The sequence below is a fragment of the Carettochelys insculpta genome, chromosome 5 (assembly GCF_033958435.1).
Source record: "Carettochelys insculpta isolate YL-2023 chromosome 5, ASM3395843v1, whole genome shotgun sequence".
Classification (NCBI taxonomy): domain Eukaryota; kingdom Metazoa; phylum Chordata; order Testudines; family Carettochelyidae; genus Carettochelys; species Carettochelys insculpta.
This window is the reverse complement of record NC_134141.1, coordinates 85,621,333-85,638,105: the sequence shown is the minus strand read 5'-3', so window position 1 is coordinate 85,638,105 and position 16,773 is coordinate 85,621,333. Positions and strand designations below refer to the sequence as shown.

General features: G+C 40.1%; 1 protein-coding gene across 4 annotated transcripts in view; it reads left to right on the top strand.

The window, feature by feature from the left end:
* Positions 1–639: 639 nt before the first annotated feature.
* The window catches only part of POC5 (POC5 centriolar protein), a 32,669-nt gene continuing 16,535 nt past the window's right edge, over positions 640–16,773 (top strand). For 2 of the 4 annotated variants that reach the window (XM_074995441.1, XM_074995439.1), the window contains exons 1-6: positions 640–721; positions 3,880–3,964; positions 8,645–8,792; positions 11,768–11,833; positions 15,442–15,638; positions 16,551–16,727. In XM_074995441.1, the coding sequence (XP_074851542.1) occupies positions 3,881–3,964; positions 8,645–8,792; positions 11,768–11,833; positions 15,442–15,638; positions 16,551–16,727 (672 nt within the window). In that variant the 5' untranslated portion in view covers positions 640–721; position 3,880. Of the gene's footprint in view, positions 722–3,879; positions 3,965–8,644; positions 8,798–11,767; positions 11,834–15,441; positions 15,639–16,550; positions 16,728–16,773 lie in introns of all 4 variants that reach the window. The other 2 variants (XM_074995440.1, XM_074995442.1) reach the window with 2 other exon arrangements.

The following is a 16,773-nucleotide window of genomic DNA, read 5'->3' as shown; positions in this document are numbered from 1 at the left end:
CTAACCAACATCATTAAATGGTGTAATGAAGAGACTAATGAGCAAGGGACCTAACTACACTCAGCAACAGTAGCCCTAAAATTTGGGGCTGACCTTCTGTTAATCGCAGCCCCAGCACTGCAAGCGCTGGGCCACTCCATGGTCCCATGACAGGAAAGGGTTTTGGTGCAACCACCAAAGCTGTAGTCGCTGTACTGAGGCTAAGCACCAGAGCTCCTGCCAGGCTAGAAGCGCCACTGGGGGGTGGGGGGGCAGTTCCAGCTGTTTTGCTGACTCAGGTCCGCACCCCGACATTGACAACAACGTCCCAGACAGCCGGGCCCAGACATCTGCCACGCCCAGTACGTTCCTAAGCCCATCGTAGGCAACAACACGTAACATCCTCACGCCAACCGCCCCTTCCCTAGCCGCCTTGACAGCCCGGGCAGCAGCGCTGGCCAATCAGCGGATGGGTCAGGGAAGAGTCCAGCCCCATGGCGACGTTGGCCCCGCCCACCGATCGGCCGGCTGTTGCCTAAACGCCCCCTCCCCAAATTAATTGTGCACATGCTGATTGGCTACGCCGCGAAACTGCTGTCCAATGATAGGCTGCGTTAGAAAAGCCCTCAGAACCAATCTCCGAGGCTTTAGTTTGTGCGGACGGCAGTTTGAAACTGTCAAGCTCTGCAGAGAGTCGGGCCCACACCGGGGGAGGCTGGGCCTGGAGGCGGGGGTCGCGCAGGTATGGGAGCTCGCGGGGGTTATGTAGGGAGACGGAGACCCTGCCAGCGCCTGGGAGAGGGGAGGGCCTCCATGAATGTGTAGTTCCCCGCCCCATGGCCAAGGCACCCTCCACATTACTGCCCTATAGCCGGCACCCTTTGCCGCCCTGGCCCTTAGCCACAATCTCGCCTGCCCCATAGCCTCGGGCCCTCCCTCTCATGACCCTATAATTATACCTGCCTCGGCCCCTCCAGCCCGAAGTAACCCACAGCTCCTACTGATTCCCCTCCGCTCCCCCACTCCACTGGCCACCCTGCCCGGCATTTCTGTGGCCCCCTTGCTCCAGTATCGACATAATTGCTGAACTTCCCCACCCATTAGTCACAAATCGCAACCCAGTCCCCTTGAACCTCGCCCTAAACATGATTGTACACGAACACCATTAGCATATTTGTGATTTTTGTCTGCACTTCCATGTCCATTTGTGACTCTGATTTTCACTGAAATCCTGAAACCTCCCTCCCTCCCCCCCGAAAACCTGTGCAGGAGTCTCCCCCTTGGTTCTACACTCCTGTCACTTCTTCCTTTGTTCCAGATCCTCCACACTACTGTCTAGGACTCTGTACAGTTAGCTTTGTGGGTGGTATTTGAAATGTTTACAACTTGTGCAATTATCCAAAGTCCTCACAGAATGCCTGACCTTCCACACCAGTATTTGAAATGCATTAATCATCACCTTTCCTGGTAGATGTCAGTAACATATTTTCTTGTTTTCTCTATTGTATGTCCCTATCTTCTTCCCTCCCCTGCACCCCAGACTTTTGAAAATTCAGTTGCTCCTTCCTATCCGCATATCTGAGCCGTATTATTAGTCAGTCTGACCATGCTCTCACTAGGGTCTTTTGTAGTAGTTGTTTGCCCATCATTGGAGCAACTCTAGTAGCGGTACTAATGGTGGAAGCTGCAGCAAAGATGTTACTTAAACTATATTAAGTTTTGTAGTAACCTGGGTTTGCAAACTCAGGTCAGGTCAGGTCAGATCAGATGGGGAAAAAATATGAGGTGAGCCCTGGTTTATACAGAGAAAAGAAAACAGATTTTCTTTTCTATCCTACAGAAAGACTCCACTCTTAGAGCTGTGTCCATACTGGGTTATTTGAAACATTTTATGCATACTGAAGACAAGTAAATATTGAATTGATCTCAAATCCTCACATAAAGTCAAGTGCTTTGCCTACTGAAATCAAAACAAATAAATTACTCCCTGCCTTAGTTTGACCTTGATTTCTGAAAATAGAGATCTCAATATTGTAAGATAGTATTTCTATTTTATTTTTATGTGGATTTTTTTTATGAAATCTATTCTCCTGGCTCTAAGGTGACAGAATTCCCAAATTTAAGGCAAGTAGTACCAGATTTTCTTCTTTCAAATAAAAGACCAAACCTGAATCAGATAAATCTAGTTCTTTGAGTGGCTCAACACAATGCATAGTAAAGTAACACCAAGTGTTTTAATAAATATTTTGAAACTTCACTGTGTGGGTGTGTTTTATGTACAGTATAAATAAAGCTATTATAACTGGCACATTAATGCTAGAGCCCAATCCAAGAGTCAGCTCTCTCATCTCTAAGTTTGGGCAAGAAACAACCACAGCATTTAAATGGTTTTCAAGCATTTTTAAAATGGAAATTTCTCTATACTGAGAGTAACTTTCTATCCCTAGTGGATAATTCAAAGGCAGGAAAGTTGAAGTATCTTAAAATAGTCACAGTGAGCTCTAAGAAACCAAAAGTGTGAATTTCAGCAGGCATTAAGCATTTTAGGGTGTTCAATCTCTAACTGATTACGAGTTAAAATAAATTCAAAATTGTGTGGGAAAAGTAGCTTAAACTTTTTCTTTAACTTTTTACATGACTATATTGATCTTGGAGGCTACAGTAGCAAGTTGTTCCAATGCCTATGTGTGCTGTCCTCCGCGAATGTGAGTTTGGGCCCTGACAGCATGCCTGTGCACCACTGATTGCAGTGGAGTTCTATGGGAACATGTTTTGCCCACCTTGAGCCAGTTGCTGGATTGTGACCTTGGATTATGAACTAAAGAGTGTTTCTATTTAAAGTCAATTTTATAAAGCGAACTACTGTAGCATTGCTCTTTGCAACGTGTAAAGCCCTAACAACATTCCCATCAGATGAGGGGTTTACATCTGGCTTTGTAAAAGTTCAGGCTGGTGAAATCTTTACAAACATGGCTTCTGCCTAAAATTTTCTTCCTTAAACTAGAAAATTAGGTATAAATTACTTATTCAAGTTTTGAAAGTAAAAACATCTTAACTAGTGGCAAAAACCTTATGTAGTGCAAGAAGAGCCTCTTGCAGGTTTTTACACCCCCCACTCTCCTGAAACTGTTTGAGATCCTGGATCAGTTAAAGTAATGGTGTCTCCTCTTTCTTTAATGTGCAAACATAAATACATGTAAAGTGAATAATAAGACACTACCTATTTACTTGTTATTTCTAAAATAATGATATATAGATACTTTAAAGCAGGTTAATTTCTGCTGTTTTAATTATAACATTTAAAGGAAAACTGGCAAATTAAAAATTATAGTTGTCAGAAAACATCTATTTAAAAATTTAGTTGCATGTGTGAAAAGGGTTCCTTTCGGTTTACTGTGTATACTTTCACTTGTCTGTGTTAGGTCATTTTGTATAAAAGCTTTTGTCCTGCCTAGAAAACCACTTGCATGAATGTGCTCTAGACAAGAAAACTATTCTTTGCTCAGGCACAGCTAATATCTGCTTCTCACGTGCACAGCATATAACCACACTGCCATGCCATATGCTCACTGATCAGTCCTCCTAGCTTACATATTTATGCTCGCACTTGACTCAATCATTTGTTTGTCCACTCATTCTCTTTTGCATAACCCAAAATTAATCCATTTTCTTCTGTGCCCCACAAAAATCTATTGCTTATCAGCAGAGGATCCTGAAAGCTGCCACTGATCAACACCTCTCTTCTTTTGGGCCTCAATCCTTTGACTACAGCATATCACAGGCCCTTACATAGGGTCTATCCTGCCCAGCTGCATTGTATAGGGAAGGTCCACAATAACTTTTTTGTAATTAGAAAATGAAGTTCAGCTTTTGCTATTTTATAGAATTGTCTTTGTGCAGAATGTCATCAGATGAGGAGAAAAGCTCAAGTCCAGTTTTGCCAAAAGATTCAGATCGAGGCAGTTCTGTCTCTTCAGATCTACAGGTAGGACAGAAGCACAATTGCATTTTAACCTCTTATGGCATTTTATTTGACAAAGTGTAGTTGTGAAGAAATGCTGTGAATAACTTCTACCTTCTTAATTTGAATTTTTTAGGCATACAATAAAGAAATAAAAATGTTAATGGAATATTAGAAAAAGACTACAAGCAAAGTTTGAGTTTTTATGAGCAAGAACAGCCTTGCTAATTTTTGCTTAGTAAAGATTCAGATGATGTAATTGCATACAAAAAAGACCATGGAGCATATGCTTTGATTTAAGCTTAAGAGACTACACATTAAACTCAGATCTGCTTTCTTACAACTGGTCACATTGGTGTGCATTACTAGATTAACACAATAAAATTCATATTAAGGATAGAAAACTTCATTGTGTCTTTTGACACTGGTGTCTGCTAAACAGTATTCTAGATTTTGAATGTCATTTATGTTAGGAGGAACTAAGAATGCTAGTAGTTTATTTGGTGCAGTGCAAGCCTGTTTATTTACTAAGAACATACCTAATGGCTTGTTTCCCTGAACACAATAGGAATAAAACAGAAGGCAGTCTCTTTGATACTCTAAGGCTATGTCTATATTAGACATAGCTGTTGACCACTGATGTCAATTTTAGCTAAAATTGCGTTTATCAGCAGTCAACTGTTATGGCTGTCTTAATGGAAGAAGGTCAATGGGAGCGTTTCTCCCATTAACCTTCCTTAATCCTTGATGCTTGTGAGGAGTTCAGGGGTCAACGTTGAGCCAGGAAAGTGCCGTTTCGTGCATGCATGAACCAAAACCATGGAAGATCAACCCTGAGTGGGTCAGTCTTCCGCAGTAGTGTGGCAATGGGTGAAGCCTCTTTCTACCCAGAAGGTGCTCTTTGCTTTCCTTTCAGTGTTGTGCTGTAAATACTTCTCTGGTTGTCCTTAGATTTCTGTTGCCTTCTCTTTCTGCTTCTGAAATGTTTTTGTCTGCTCATGCAGCCCAAATATCTAGTCTTCTGTATTTGCATTCTGACACCACTGAAACCTCTCTGCCCATGTAGCTCGGTTTCTAACTAGCTTTGCTTGTGAAGTGTGTTTCAGATAGTTATTCTTAAAATTGTTTTCTGCATTTATCCTGAGTGAAGGGGAAGTGGGTGAAACCTTGTCTCCCTCTTATGTCAATGGCAACATTTCACTCTTTGTGTCTGGCCTGTGTGATGAGGATTGATTTAGAAAATACGGCCATGCTATTGTTTTTATTGATAATAATTTGTTAGAATCTTCAAGACAATAGAAAAGGACATGGTAATGTTTATTCTTCTTTCCAGTTTCATAATTCTGCTGAAAGGAGCTACAGAGTTTCTATCTTCCTTAGGAATATCAATTTTAATCAGATTAAAACGGTATTCTCACACATTTAATTGGACTCGCTTTGATGGCACATTGAATTGCTGTGAGGGAATCCTGGCCCTCAGATCAGTGTGTGCGATAATTATCCTTCCGACTGAAGAAGCTGGAGTGTTATTTCCTTCTTTATTCTCTGGCATATTTCCTGAATGCTGTCAGCTGCTCCTTTGTGGAAATGGAGTACTGCAGCCCATTTGCCTTAGGTCTCCCATGACCATCACTGACCCATAAGATACCCTAGTAATTCAGATATACCCCTTTCAGAGAATTCTATGGAAATCATTGTGTTCCTATTTCCATTGTCTCCAGGCCAAATTATAGGTGTGGCACATAACAGATGCTTTGCTCAGAATTCTAATCTTATTCCACGATGCTTAACAAATATTAAATGAGCACATGTCATTTAGAACACTGCTAACATCCCCACCCTTAAGCTTTTATGAGAAACAGTCACATTCGATGCACACATCCCATTTTCCTGGCACAACCAAACCCTGACTTTGCTTTGTTACGATAAGAGAAAGCTTTATAGCAAACTTGGTGATCCTAGTTGTGTTCAGGAGTTCTTGAACAAATGGACTGAGATGCACGGACAGACAGAAGGACAGGCAGACAAACTCAATATATAGTAGGTGAGCCAAGATGAAGGCAGATAGGACTGGCTTGCCCTTAGCTGTAATATTGAGAGGAATACTGTACTCTTTAGCTTTGTGTACTATTGATTAATCCATACTATGTGTAATTGTGGCTATGTTTGGCACCCTACAATGTATGTGAGCAAATGGAAGAAATGTTTGTGTATCTTCAGGATCTCGCGTGCGCCATTTAATGCACAATTGTATGTTATAGGTAAGGCTAAAATTTCTCATGAATATTTTTAGTAACAGTCACAGACAGGGCACAGGTAACGAAGAAAAAATCATGGATATCAGTGACCTACAAGGCTGTGGAGTGGTTCTTAAATTGTGTGCAGTGCTCTTTCTGGGGAGTATGCTAGTGAAGGTGACTGAGAGCCAATTTCCAGTACCTCCTGGATTTTGTAATGCCAAGGAGAAGTGGAAAAAATGACCATTGTGAGTAATTGTTTAAAAGGGGTAGAAGGAAAGTGGCATAGGCAAACTTTTCTTCTTTGGTCCTTTAATAGGGTTAGATTGAATCCTGTGGGTGAGAGTGAATGAGTTGTAAAATGAGGTGAAGAACTTGTGTTTTCCAACAACTGGGATTGGCAGAATAAAAGTATGTGTGTTCATGGGTACTGCTGAAAGAGGGCAAAGTAAAGGTTGCATATTTTTCTTTACTGTGCATATTTTTGTTTTCAGAAGTTGTTCATTACACAAAGCTCAAATAAGAGGTTAAAAAAAAAGCAAACATCCTTAACTCTGGATTAACAGGTTTTTGCTTTTGAATTTCCTACTTTGGGTGAGGGGTTGGTTTTTAAACGGACATTTAGTCATTTATCTAGTTGTACTTACATGTAGCAATTTGCACACTAAGCTAAATTATTCTGTAGTCAGCAATCCCCAGGTCACTGTATTTCTTCCCTTCTTGCAAACTTTGTGGATCGTAAGGTTGTAGAATCACCTAGAATCTGCACACAAGTAACCCTCGTAGTGCATACTTTCCCTTCAGACAAGATATCTGTACTGTCAGTTTCAAGCCTCTGCACTATGTTTTTAGAAGCACCCCATTAACTCTTCCAAGATCTGATGACAGCCGCTACAGATGAAATAAAATACAAATTTTTCTCAAGCAACCAATCTAAGGCTTTCCTGCCATCTGTCCTGTGTGCCCAACCCTGCCACAACCTCACCCTCCTTCCTACCCTCACCAAATCCCCTGGCTCTGGCTCCTCCACACCTGATAACACAATAATTCTGGCTAGACCAGCTGCTGACCGTTCTGCTGTGAACACAGCAAGTCTCTTCATAAAATGAAAAGTATGTAAGAGACTTGTAGCAAACACCGTGAGTTATTAAATCTTCATTGCACAAGATGGGGCCTAGGAATGTGTTTGGCCGTGGCTACGCTACCCCTCTTAAGGGACATGTAAATGACAGGGATTGGAACTGTTTAGTGAGGTGCTGATATGAATATTCAGCACCTCATTAGCATAATGGCATTCAGGCATGCTTCGAAAGTGCTTCAGAAAACGCAAGCTGGCTGTGTAGACACGGGCGCTTTGAAATAAACCCCAGACTTCGAAATTTCCTTATTCACAAAACTAATTGGTTTACCTTGGAGCAGTGGTGTTGGCTCATTCCTTTGAGCTACCCAGGCAAGCATAAAACATATATACCACCTCCTTCCTCGGTGCATAAACACTGTATTCCTTCCAGAATTCACAAGTGAATAACCTGCACAATTTGGGTCCCCCCCAAAGATTTGAGTGAGTGCCATGAAGCATTTGGTTAAAAATAATCAATTGAGGCTGTTGTGACCTGCATTGCAGCAGTAGTTTAATCTCTTGCTTGGTTCAAAAATCCCCACCTAGAAACTTTTTGGAAAATGGCTGTTTTTGGAGGCGCCTATATATCTACAACCTGTAGTTCAAATGACTGCAAATTTGGGTCACTAACCCTTCCTTGTATCTTACTGATGCACATCATGTTTCAAAAGAATCCAGGTAAGCATTTCATTATTAGAGGATTTTAAAAGTTCAACCTTTAAAGGGCAGTTGTGATGTGACATCTATAGTGGTGTTTCAGGGTTGCTGTAGAACATGGCAGATCTCTGAATGTGGTTTCCCTAGAGATGCTGGCATCCAGTCTAAAGTGGTACAACCCATTTCTTGTATGCTGCAAGAACACACATAGAAAATTATAGAATCCAAGTTTGGGAGTTTGTTAGCAATGGGAAATGAGATTGGTCTTTGATTTTGTAGTAAGATGTGTGGAGTGCATGGGTGTATGTTTATAACACATTACAGAAGTTATATACTTCAAATAAGTGAGAATATTCAAATCTAATCTAGAAAGGAAGATGTTAAACAGCCAAATCTCAATTCATATTTCAGCTAGTAAAGAACTATTTAGAATGTGTACTATGTGGTCATTGCAATGCATTAATTAGAATTCAGTATGGGCTTTCTAAAATAAGGGCAAAAAAAGGGAGCTAAATCATTACCTCTGCATATTAAATTGAAGGGACACAAAAGAACCACGAAAACCTATGTAAAATTATTATTGTATCTACCAAGTGATACAAAACACTCATCTAAAAGCTAACATATCCATTTTCATTCCTTTCTTCCTGTGTTTACATTTAAAAAAACCTTACTGTGCTTTTGTGACAGGATGAATATGAAGAGCTGCTTCGTTATGCTGTAGTGACTCCAAAATTTGAACCTCGTGTCGTGAGGCAATCTGAGCCTGATGCAGATCTGACAGCACATGACAGGTTTTCAAGTTTAGTGGATGAACTCAGTCACCCTAAGACTCCTGGTAAGGTGTGGGCACTGGAGGGAAGGATAAATGTGTTTGTGTTTGATTACAAAGAGAACTTTCATAACATAGATATTGTCTTAGTGTTTGGTGACTGTACCATTTGAACAGCACTGGCTGATACAATATGCAAGCTTTGTTACTTTGAGGCCAGTTTCCACAGGGCTATCTTGTAATATAGAATGGGAGGAATATGGACAGAGTCCACAAAGTATATTCCTATTAGAATGTGGCCTGCTTTAAGAACAAGTATTTTCAAATATGTATGATTAGATTCTATGTACTTCTCTTAAGTAAACATGCAGGCAAATGATACCAAAATAAAGTAATCTCCCTTTCACTTATGTATATAAGATTATATGATTTGCTTTGATGCAAGTGACTAACACCCTTCTTCTTATGTCTGTGAAGGGGAGAGGGGTGCTCAGTGATTAGAGCATTGGCCTTGGAAACCCAGGGTTGTGAGCTCAATCCTTGAGGATGCTTTTCAAGGTTCTGGAGCAGGTTAGACTTTAAAAAAAAAATCTGTGAGGGATGATAATAGGTCCTGCTGTGTGTGCAGGAGACTGAACTCAATGATTTCACAAGGACCCTTTCAGCTCTGAGATGTATTATTTCCATGTGTGTTTGTTTTTTAACTGACAAATTTAAATATAAGAAACTAGTGCTATGTGTTACCTCAGCTAATTGGATAATTTCCCCTTTCATCTTATTAACAACATGTATTAACTTCTAAGAACATAGCTTTTTATGTTGGAGAATTGTTGTAAGAGTAGTTTGAGCAAGAATAAGCATCATGAGATAAAGCAAAGCATTTTGTATCTTGTCTAATGTGTAAAGATGCTCCAACATGGAAAGCCTTAAGATGCAATTTTTATAAATACGAAACTGCTGTGTATATACAATATTTCAATGGTTTATTTTTTAATGTTCAAACAGTAATAACAGTTCACTGGATGTTCTAGGGGGTAAGTCAGTGTTTTGAGGGCAATGACAGCAGATGTGTCCCTTTTGCTTTCTCTTCTACAAAGATTTGGTGAGCCACATTCATGCGCTCTGGCCAATAATATCCTTGTTCCTAGTTTACCCTTCCCCTTCAGCAACCCAGATGCCACCTGAAGCAATCATTTGTAAGAGGAGATGATTCCCATTATCATCTCCAAAACTTCTCTCAGTGCAGCATGATTGCAGGGTATTCTATGAGCATGATACCCTCTGTGGGAAGAAGAAGGAGGCAAGTGTTTATCCCAATAAGAGTACAAGAGTGGCAGGGGATGCTGAAATGGAGAAACACAAGGAATTTGAAAACTGATATTTGAGAACAATTAATGCTGTCATGGAAAAGTTCAAATACAGTCTATATAGTTCTTTGTTTATGGAGCTTAGAGCATGAAGTGGCCTCTCTGGGATGAAAAGAGGTAATGAGAATGTCTGTGTATCGTGGATGGGAACTGACAATGTTGTGTAATAACATGTCTAGTGCTAATAGTCACAGATCTCTTCCAGTCATGGAACCCGTGACATTTTTAACAAAACCATAGCCTTAGAGGACCAAATTCTCCCTGCTCAAGTGGGAAGAGAATCCACTATGCTATAAATGATGTGAAAACAACAGCATTTTTCCTCAGGGCTTCAATCTCCCAGCACAATGAACAGGGGTGGTGAGGTAAACATTAATTTCAGTTGGTTGGTTTTATGCATCTTTCAGTTTGTCTTTCTGTAAAATGGGATAATGAGACTTATCCCTCTTGGAAAACATTTTGATATCTATGAATAGAAAGTATTATGAAAGAACTATGTGGAATTAATATGGTGGTCAGTAGGATTCAAAAAAGCAGTCGTAGCACTTTAAGGACTGCTTTTTTGTTTTGATAGAATACAGACTAACACAGCCATTTGTCTGTCACTATTCTGTGGGATTCAAACAATTGCAAAAACTCTAGAATTTTAGGACAGTTCTAAAAGAGGTTACTGGAAATTTCTGAGCCTGTGAAGGTAAATGGAAAATGTCCCAGTTCTGTACCAGTTGGGAAAGACTTTGCAAATTCCAGTCCAAAAATACTCCTGGTGCTGGCTAGAGGTTTCAAATCACCCTCCATGGATACAGTTCTCTGGTTCATTTCTGAAGATATCATACAAAGAACAAATACAGTGCTTGATCCTGCCACCCTATTCATGTTCAATATCTTGCTCTGCAACAAGATTTGAGAATTATGATACTTAGTATAAGTAGAGGTAACAGAATCAGGGCCAATAGATAGTGTGATTTTTTTTTCCTGCTTCCTTTCAGGGTGTAATTTCAGAAGATCAGTAGGTGGTCTGTCTAAAATGTATACTGCTTTGGTAAAGCTATCATATATACCACAAAGAGGGGTTTATTTTCAGTTGGCAAAATAGACTGGTTACACTGACTTTTCTAGTATGAAAGAGTCAAAATCTTGTGCAGATAAAACATAATGACAGAATAAGTGATCCTTCTAAAAACGTTCATAAGCTAAAAATAAGTGCGCATCTAAAAGTGGCTCTCAGGATCTTGGTTTCTCTTCTCACAATTTATGACCTCACTGTTCAGTGTATTATATGGTGCTCATTAACTCTGTGAAAGCCTAGTAGAGTTGAATTGTGAATGGGCATTTTTGTTGTCTAAACATACAATCTGAGATGCTAGATTATCAGGTAAGAAAGGGAAGAACCATCTTTAAATATTTCCAGATAGCGAATGTTTTGTTTTACTTTTTTTGGAATTTTACATGGTTCAGTTAAAGCTGACAAAAGGGCAACTAAAGAACCTTTAGGTTCTTTACAGAAAACAAGGCTCACCTTTTGCTTCTCGTATGTCTCAAGTGGCAATGAACTAATATTTTTTGTATGTCATTTTAAAAATTTTGATTTCACATTTTGGTACTAATTTGTTCTAAAGGGGAAGGTGAGTAATAAATTCTAATTTTTGTTTCTCATTGTTTCCTTATCCTAAGGAGGGAAAAGAATCCTACACTTCACACTGCAGAGAAGAAAAACTAAGCATGTGTTTGGAAGTTCAGGTTTTGTATAGTCATTCCAGACCATATAATACTCCTCTTCACAGCCTCAGTATTGGTTCAGAGTTTTTGCTCTTAGTGATGCATGGTTTTCACGTTTATTTTGAAATTTTGTGCTTTTTAAACTTCAGCTAATAGGGCTCTGCTTATTTTCTTGGTTGCAAAGCCTCAGGCCTAGATAACAGAAGTGGAATTTGGGTGAGTTTATTGTCAAGATTGTCTTCTCTAACAGCACACTCAACTACATAGCCTAATTTCTTTTCAGAAATCTAGGCTTGCAAATAAACCAGGAAAGGTCTTTTTTACTTCTGTGCAGGCTGACTGCCTTAAAATGGAAACATTTTTCAAGGTGAGATGAATGCAAAATGTAGCCTCTGTTATGCTCTGTTCAGTTCATTCTGGATCATTTGATGCCTCTGAAAATATAGGGTTTATCTATTGCACTAATGTAGTTTTATTTGGTGAGTAACAGTTCACACATCACCCCCCACCCAATTAATTTCTGTAAATGATTCTGTAAAAGTTAAATGATTCCTAAAGGGGATGATTTTATCTTTACATTTGTGTATAACACCTCCATCTTAGCAGACTTACACTTAATTCTTACTAAACTCATCTTTCCACCCTTTGATTCTGCAGAGCCACAGTCCTAAGACTGGCAACCAACTTGCTGCATGGCCTTGGCTTGACTGAAGTTAGAACACAAGTTGCCAGGCTCCCAAGCCTACGTACAGTGTATCAGATGCTGCTGCTCAAAAGAGCACAGAATTCAAGACTAATGTTAATTACATAATTTTGTTACCTTAACTTTGCTTTTTTCCCCCACTGCAATTGCAATTTAAATGGATCTTTGCACTGACTGTTCTCTTCCCCTTGAAATATTTCTAAGTATGTGTTGTCTTTTACTTGTCTGTGCTGACTTTTCGTGGTTCCTTTCAGAATTTGCAGAAACTCTCCCATACCTTAAGTACTTAGAATCCAAATGATATTTCCCAGTCATATTGAAACTGTAACAGCTCAGCTTATCAAGAACTTTGTCATTAATTTAAGTTTAAAAAAAATCAGCATTAACTTGCAATTTTCTCTACACACACATTCACATAAAGGTAGTACTACTACTAGAGTAAAACTCACATGTGAGACTTCCCCTTTCTCTGTGTACAGGAAAAGAGACATTCTATCCAAGGCTGCTTTTTAATACCTTTTTTAAAATTAGAATTTGTATTGAGCAGGGAATGTGCCGCTTGTCATTGTGCTGACACTTCCTTTCGGTCACTCTGGGGATTAGCTCTGGAGATGGATGCTTCTTCCTGAGGTGTGCATGCCATTCCTCTTTCTCACCTTCTGGTCAGCAGCTCCTTTTTTGCTGCAGGTTCCTCACTGTCTCCTTTATGACTTGTCCTCCAGATAGTTCACTTAGTATTCCTCGCCCCTGCCCCCGCCTCCTCCCCCTCCCCCTCCCCCTCCCCCTCCCCTTCAGTGGTACAGTCCTAGACAATTTTCCTGTTCACCACTTATGTCTTGTAAGGGAACCCAAGCCCATCCTTTTCCCTGGTGCCAGTCCAGGGGCCCTCAGCTCAGTGGTTCTGAGCTTCCCTTCTTTGCTTTATTGTTCTTTCCCTGGACTGCTTTCTACACTGTGGTTGGATTCCCTCTACCCATAGAGTGACTGCTTCTTGCCTTCCTGCAACACGCCATATGTCTTTATAGGCCCCACCTGCTCCTGCACAGGTGATCCTCCCTCTAATTAGCTGCCTCTAGCCTAAAGGTCTCCTTTTGACAGCCTGATTGGGCCCACCTGACCTAATTTGGCTCTTTCAGGGCTAGTGTGGGGATGTCTCCCATCACAGTTCCAACTATGACATTAACAGCAGAAATCTTCCAAGCGATATGTTTTTCAGTTGCTCTTAAAAATGTCATTCATCTTCATTCTGCCCAAAGTGGGAACTTGTTACATATCGTAGTTGGTTTTTGTGTATATTTTCTTATCTTGGATTGGGTAAAGTCCAGTTCTACTTCTTCGATCTCTCTCCACCTGTTTCTTCTCATTATTTGAATATCAATGGCATCAGTGCTCAGTTAGGATCTATCATGTTAAGCACAGTATAAACACATAGTAAGATATTCTCTGCCCCAAAGGCTGTGGCTACCCTAGCCCCTGCCTTTTGAAAGGAGTATACTACTGAACCACTTCAGCAGATGCTAATGATGTGCTGCCATGAATATGCAGCTCCTTATTAGCAAAATAGTGACTGTGTGTGTTTTCAAAGTGCCACTTTTGAAACACACGCTGCCTGAGTAGACAGGGGCCTTTTGAAAGGACCCCCCAGATTTCGAAAGCCCCTTCTTCCCAAAATCAAAGGAGAAGAAGGGGCTTTCAAAGTCTGGGGTCCTTTTGAAAGGTCCCAGTCTATACAGGTAGTGTGTGTTTCGAAAGTTAGGGGCTAGGGTAGTCACGGCCAAACAGTTTAAAATCTAAATAGGTGATCAGGTCAAAGGGTGTCAGAAAGCTAACATTATTTCTTCTATTTACAGCTTGAAACTGAGGCACAAAAAATCCAGTGTAGTGTTTCATTTATTTATGGAGTGTTGTGCATTTTGTTGCCGTGATTATGAGAGCCATATACGTATCTGAATGTTTAAATAAAGATACATTATGTATTGCAAACATGTAAGACAGGCTCCTCATCTCGATGAGTTTACAATCTAATGTAGATACATTAGAACTGCATTTATCTGACTCTCCATAATCTGAATCTAGAGCTGGACAACCAATGCACACAGGTTCAGAAGGGAGCAGTCTCTCCGGTGGCTGCTAGATGGCACTGCAGGATTGCACTTTCCCATTCTCTGGTTTTTTCTTCTCACCTGACTCAAGTCCTAATTAGATCAGTTAAACCAAGATCTGTTGGATTATGAAGCCTAGGAAAACAATTCAGAAAATGGTGAGGGGTGATGTTTAAAAGGAATGTCACTTCAGGAGATTTCCTGAAAGAAGTCTGTCAGGTAGAGGAATTCCATTTGCTTCCTTGAAAAACGATTTTCTCAATACTAGCAAAGGTACTTCATCCATAAACCATGCTATGTTTTGGTGAGACTGAAAGCTTCTGGTTTTTTAAAGGAACAGTACCTTTGAGTTGGAAGGAATGAACTGTGCTTCCCAGGAGTAAACCTTACCATCTAACTGCTATTTTACAGATGTTTGCCCCTTAGGGTATATTTATACAGCAGCTAGAAGCTACATCTGAGCTGGAGTGGACGTGCTAACAGTGTAGCCAGGGTTGTAGCTTGGTGCCTGAGCATATACCTAATGCGTGCAAGTAGAGGTGTTCACTCAGGTGGCTAGCTCAAGCCTCTCGCAGCTCTGTTGGTTTCTGTTGTGCTAATACAAGCAGAATTATTATGTTTGCCTGCTTGCACTAGCAAGCATGCCCGCAGATGCAGTGCAGGCATACCTTTAGAGGCCTACTTTTAATTAAGGTTTATGTGCATAGACAAGGAATGTTTCTGACTACATGATTCTCTTGTATACTTAACTTCTGTGTCACATCCTGAATATACAATATTTAAACCCTTCAAGGAATCAACTTTTGGTGTTTTTGATTTTTTAGTTTTAACACCAGAGGAGGGACCTTCTCAGGCAGACATGGAAGGACTTGGCCCTGTTCGTTCAGGAGAGATTTCTTCACAAGGGTCCTCATCTGGTCCAAGAGAGACTGATGAGACTATAGTGACTGAGTTAACTCTTCCAGATGAAAAAGTGACCCAGATAGAGAGCATACTTGATCTTTGGAGTGGAAGTCTTAAGGTATTGAATTTCTGCTAAATGTAATATATTCATGGTGAACAGTTGACTACTGTGGCATTGGTAAAAAGATGGGAGAAAATATAATCTACGTACTGTTTCTTGGTAGCTAAGCAGTTTAAAATGTACTGGATTGACACAGAGGTGGACTAATAACATACTTTTGCCTTTGACTAGTGAACACTAAATACGCCAAAAATCAGTTCGATTCATGCAGTGGCCATTATAGGTACGTCTGTATCTATGCTCCCATAAGTATCCTTAAATTTCTGATCCTATGGGTGTGCAGGAAGGATGAAAACTCTATTAGGATCATGGATTAAATGGGCATTGGTAAAGCTACAGTGGTATTCTTTCAGCAACCAAGCTCCACATGCATGAGACTCCAGTCAAAGTAGAAAGGTCATATTTTTAAATATATGCATATTCATGTTCTGTTGGATTTCTCAGTATCAGCACCTTTCAATGGAGTTTGTAACACCAGTGGGTTTTGCTGGACTCTTTTGAGTTTGGGTCTCTCTGAATGGAACTGGGTGCCCTGCAGGAGTTGTTTCCTCTTTATTATCCAAGTACGAGCTTTTGCTCCTCTCTTCTCTGTTGGCTCCACCGCTCAGATTAAGATTGTACTTTTCTAAGTGTCACTGATTTGTGGCACCAAAATGAAATATTTTCAGTAGATTGATCATGATTTGATTCTCCTCCTTTTTGCATACTTTTTATAAGCGATATAATTATTAAATATTGTTGTATTTAAATGATCATAACTAGATATCTCAGTTCATTTGGTAATGGGACAGAGATGTACATACAAGATCCAGTGTAAATTTTGATATCTGATTTGCTGCTGTAAATTATAGGATTAAAAGACTTTGGAGAGGGTAATTTTCCTAACTTCATTAGTGCTGCTCTTTGCAGACAAATGTTCTGACTGAACTGAGAAAATGGAAAATGACTTTTATTGAACATCACAAGCTAGAAATGAGACAAGAAAAAGAGAAACATGATGCACATGTGAGACAGCTGAAGAATCAGATGGAGAACCTGAGAGAGCTGCTACATACTTACGAAATCTCCATTGGCAGAAAGGATGAGGTAATAAACATTCTCTCATTTTGTTGTGCCATCTGTTTTTAGATTT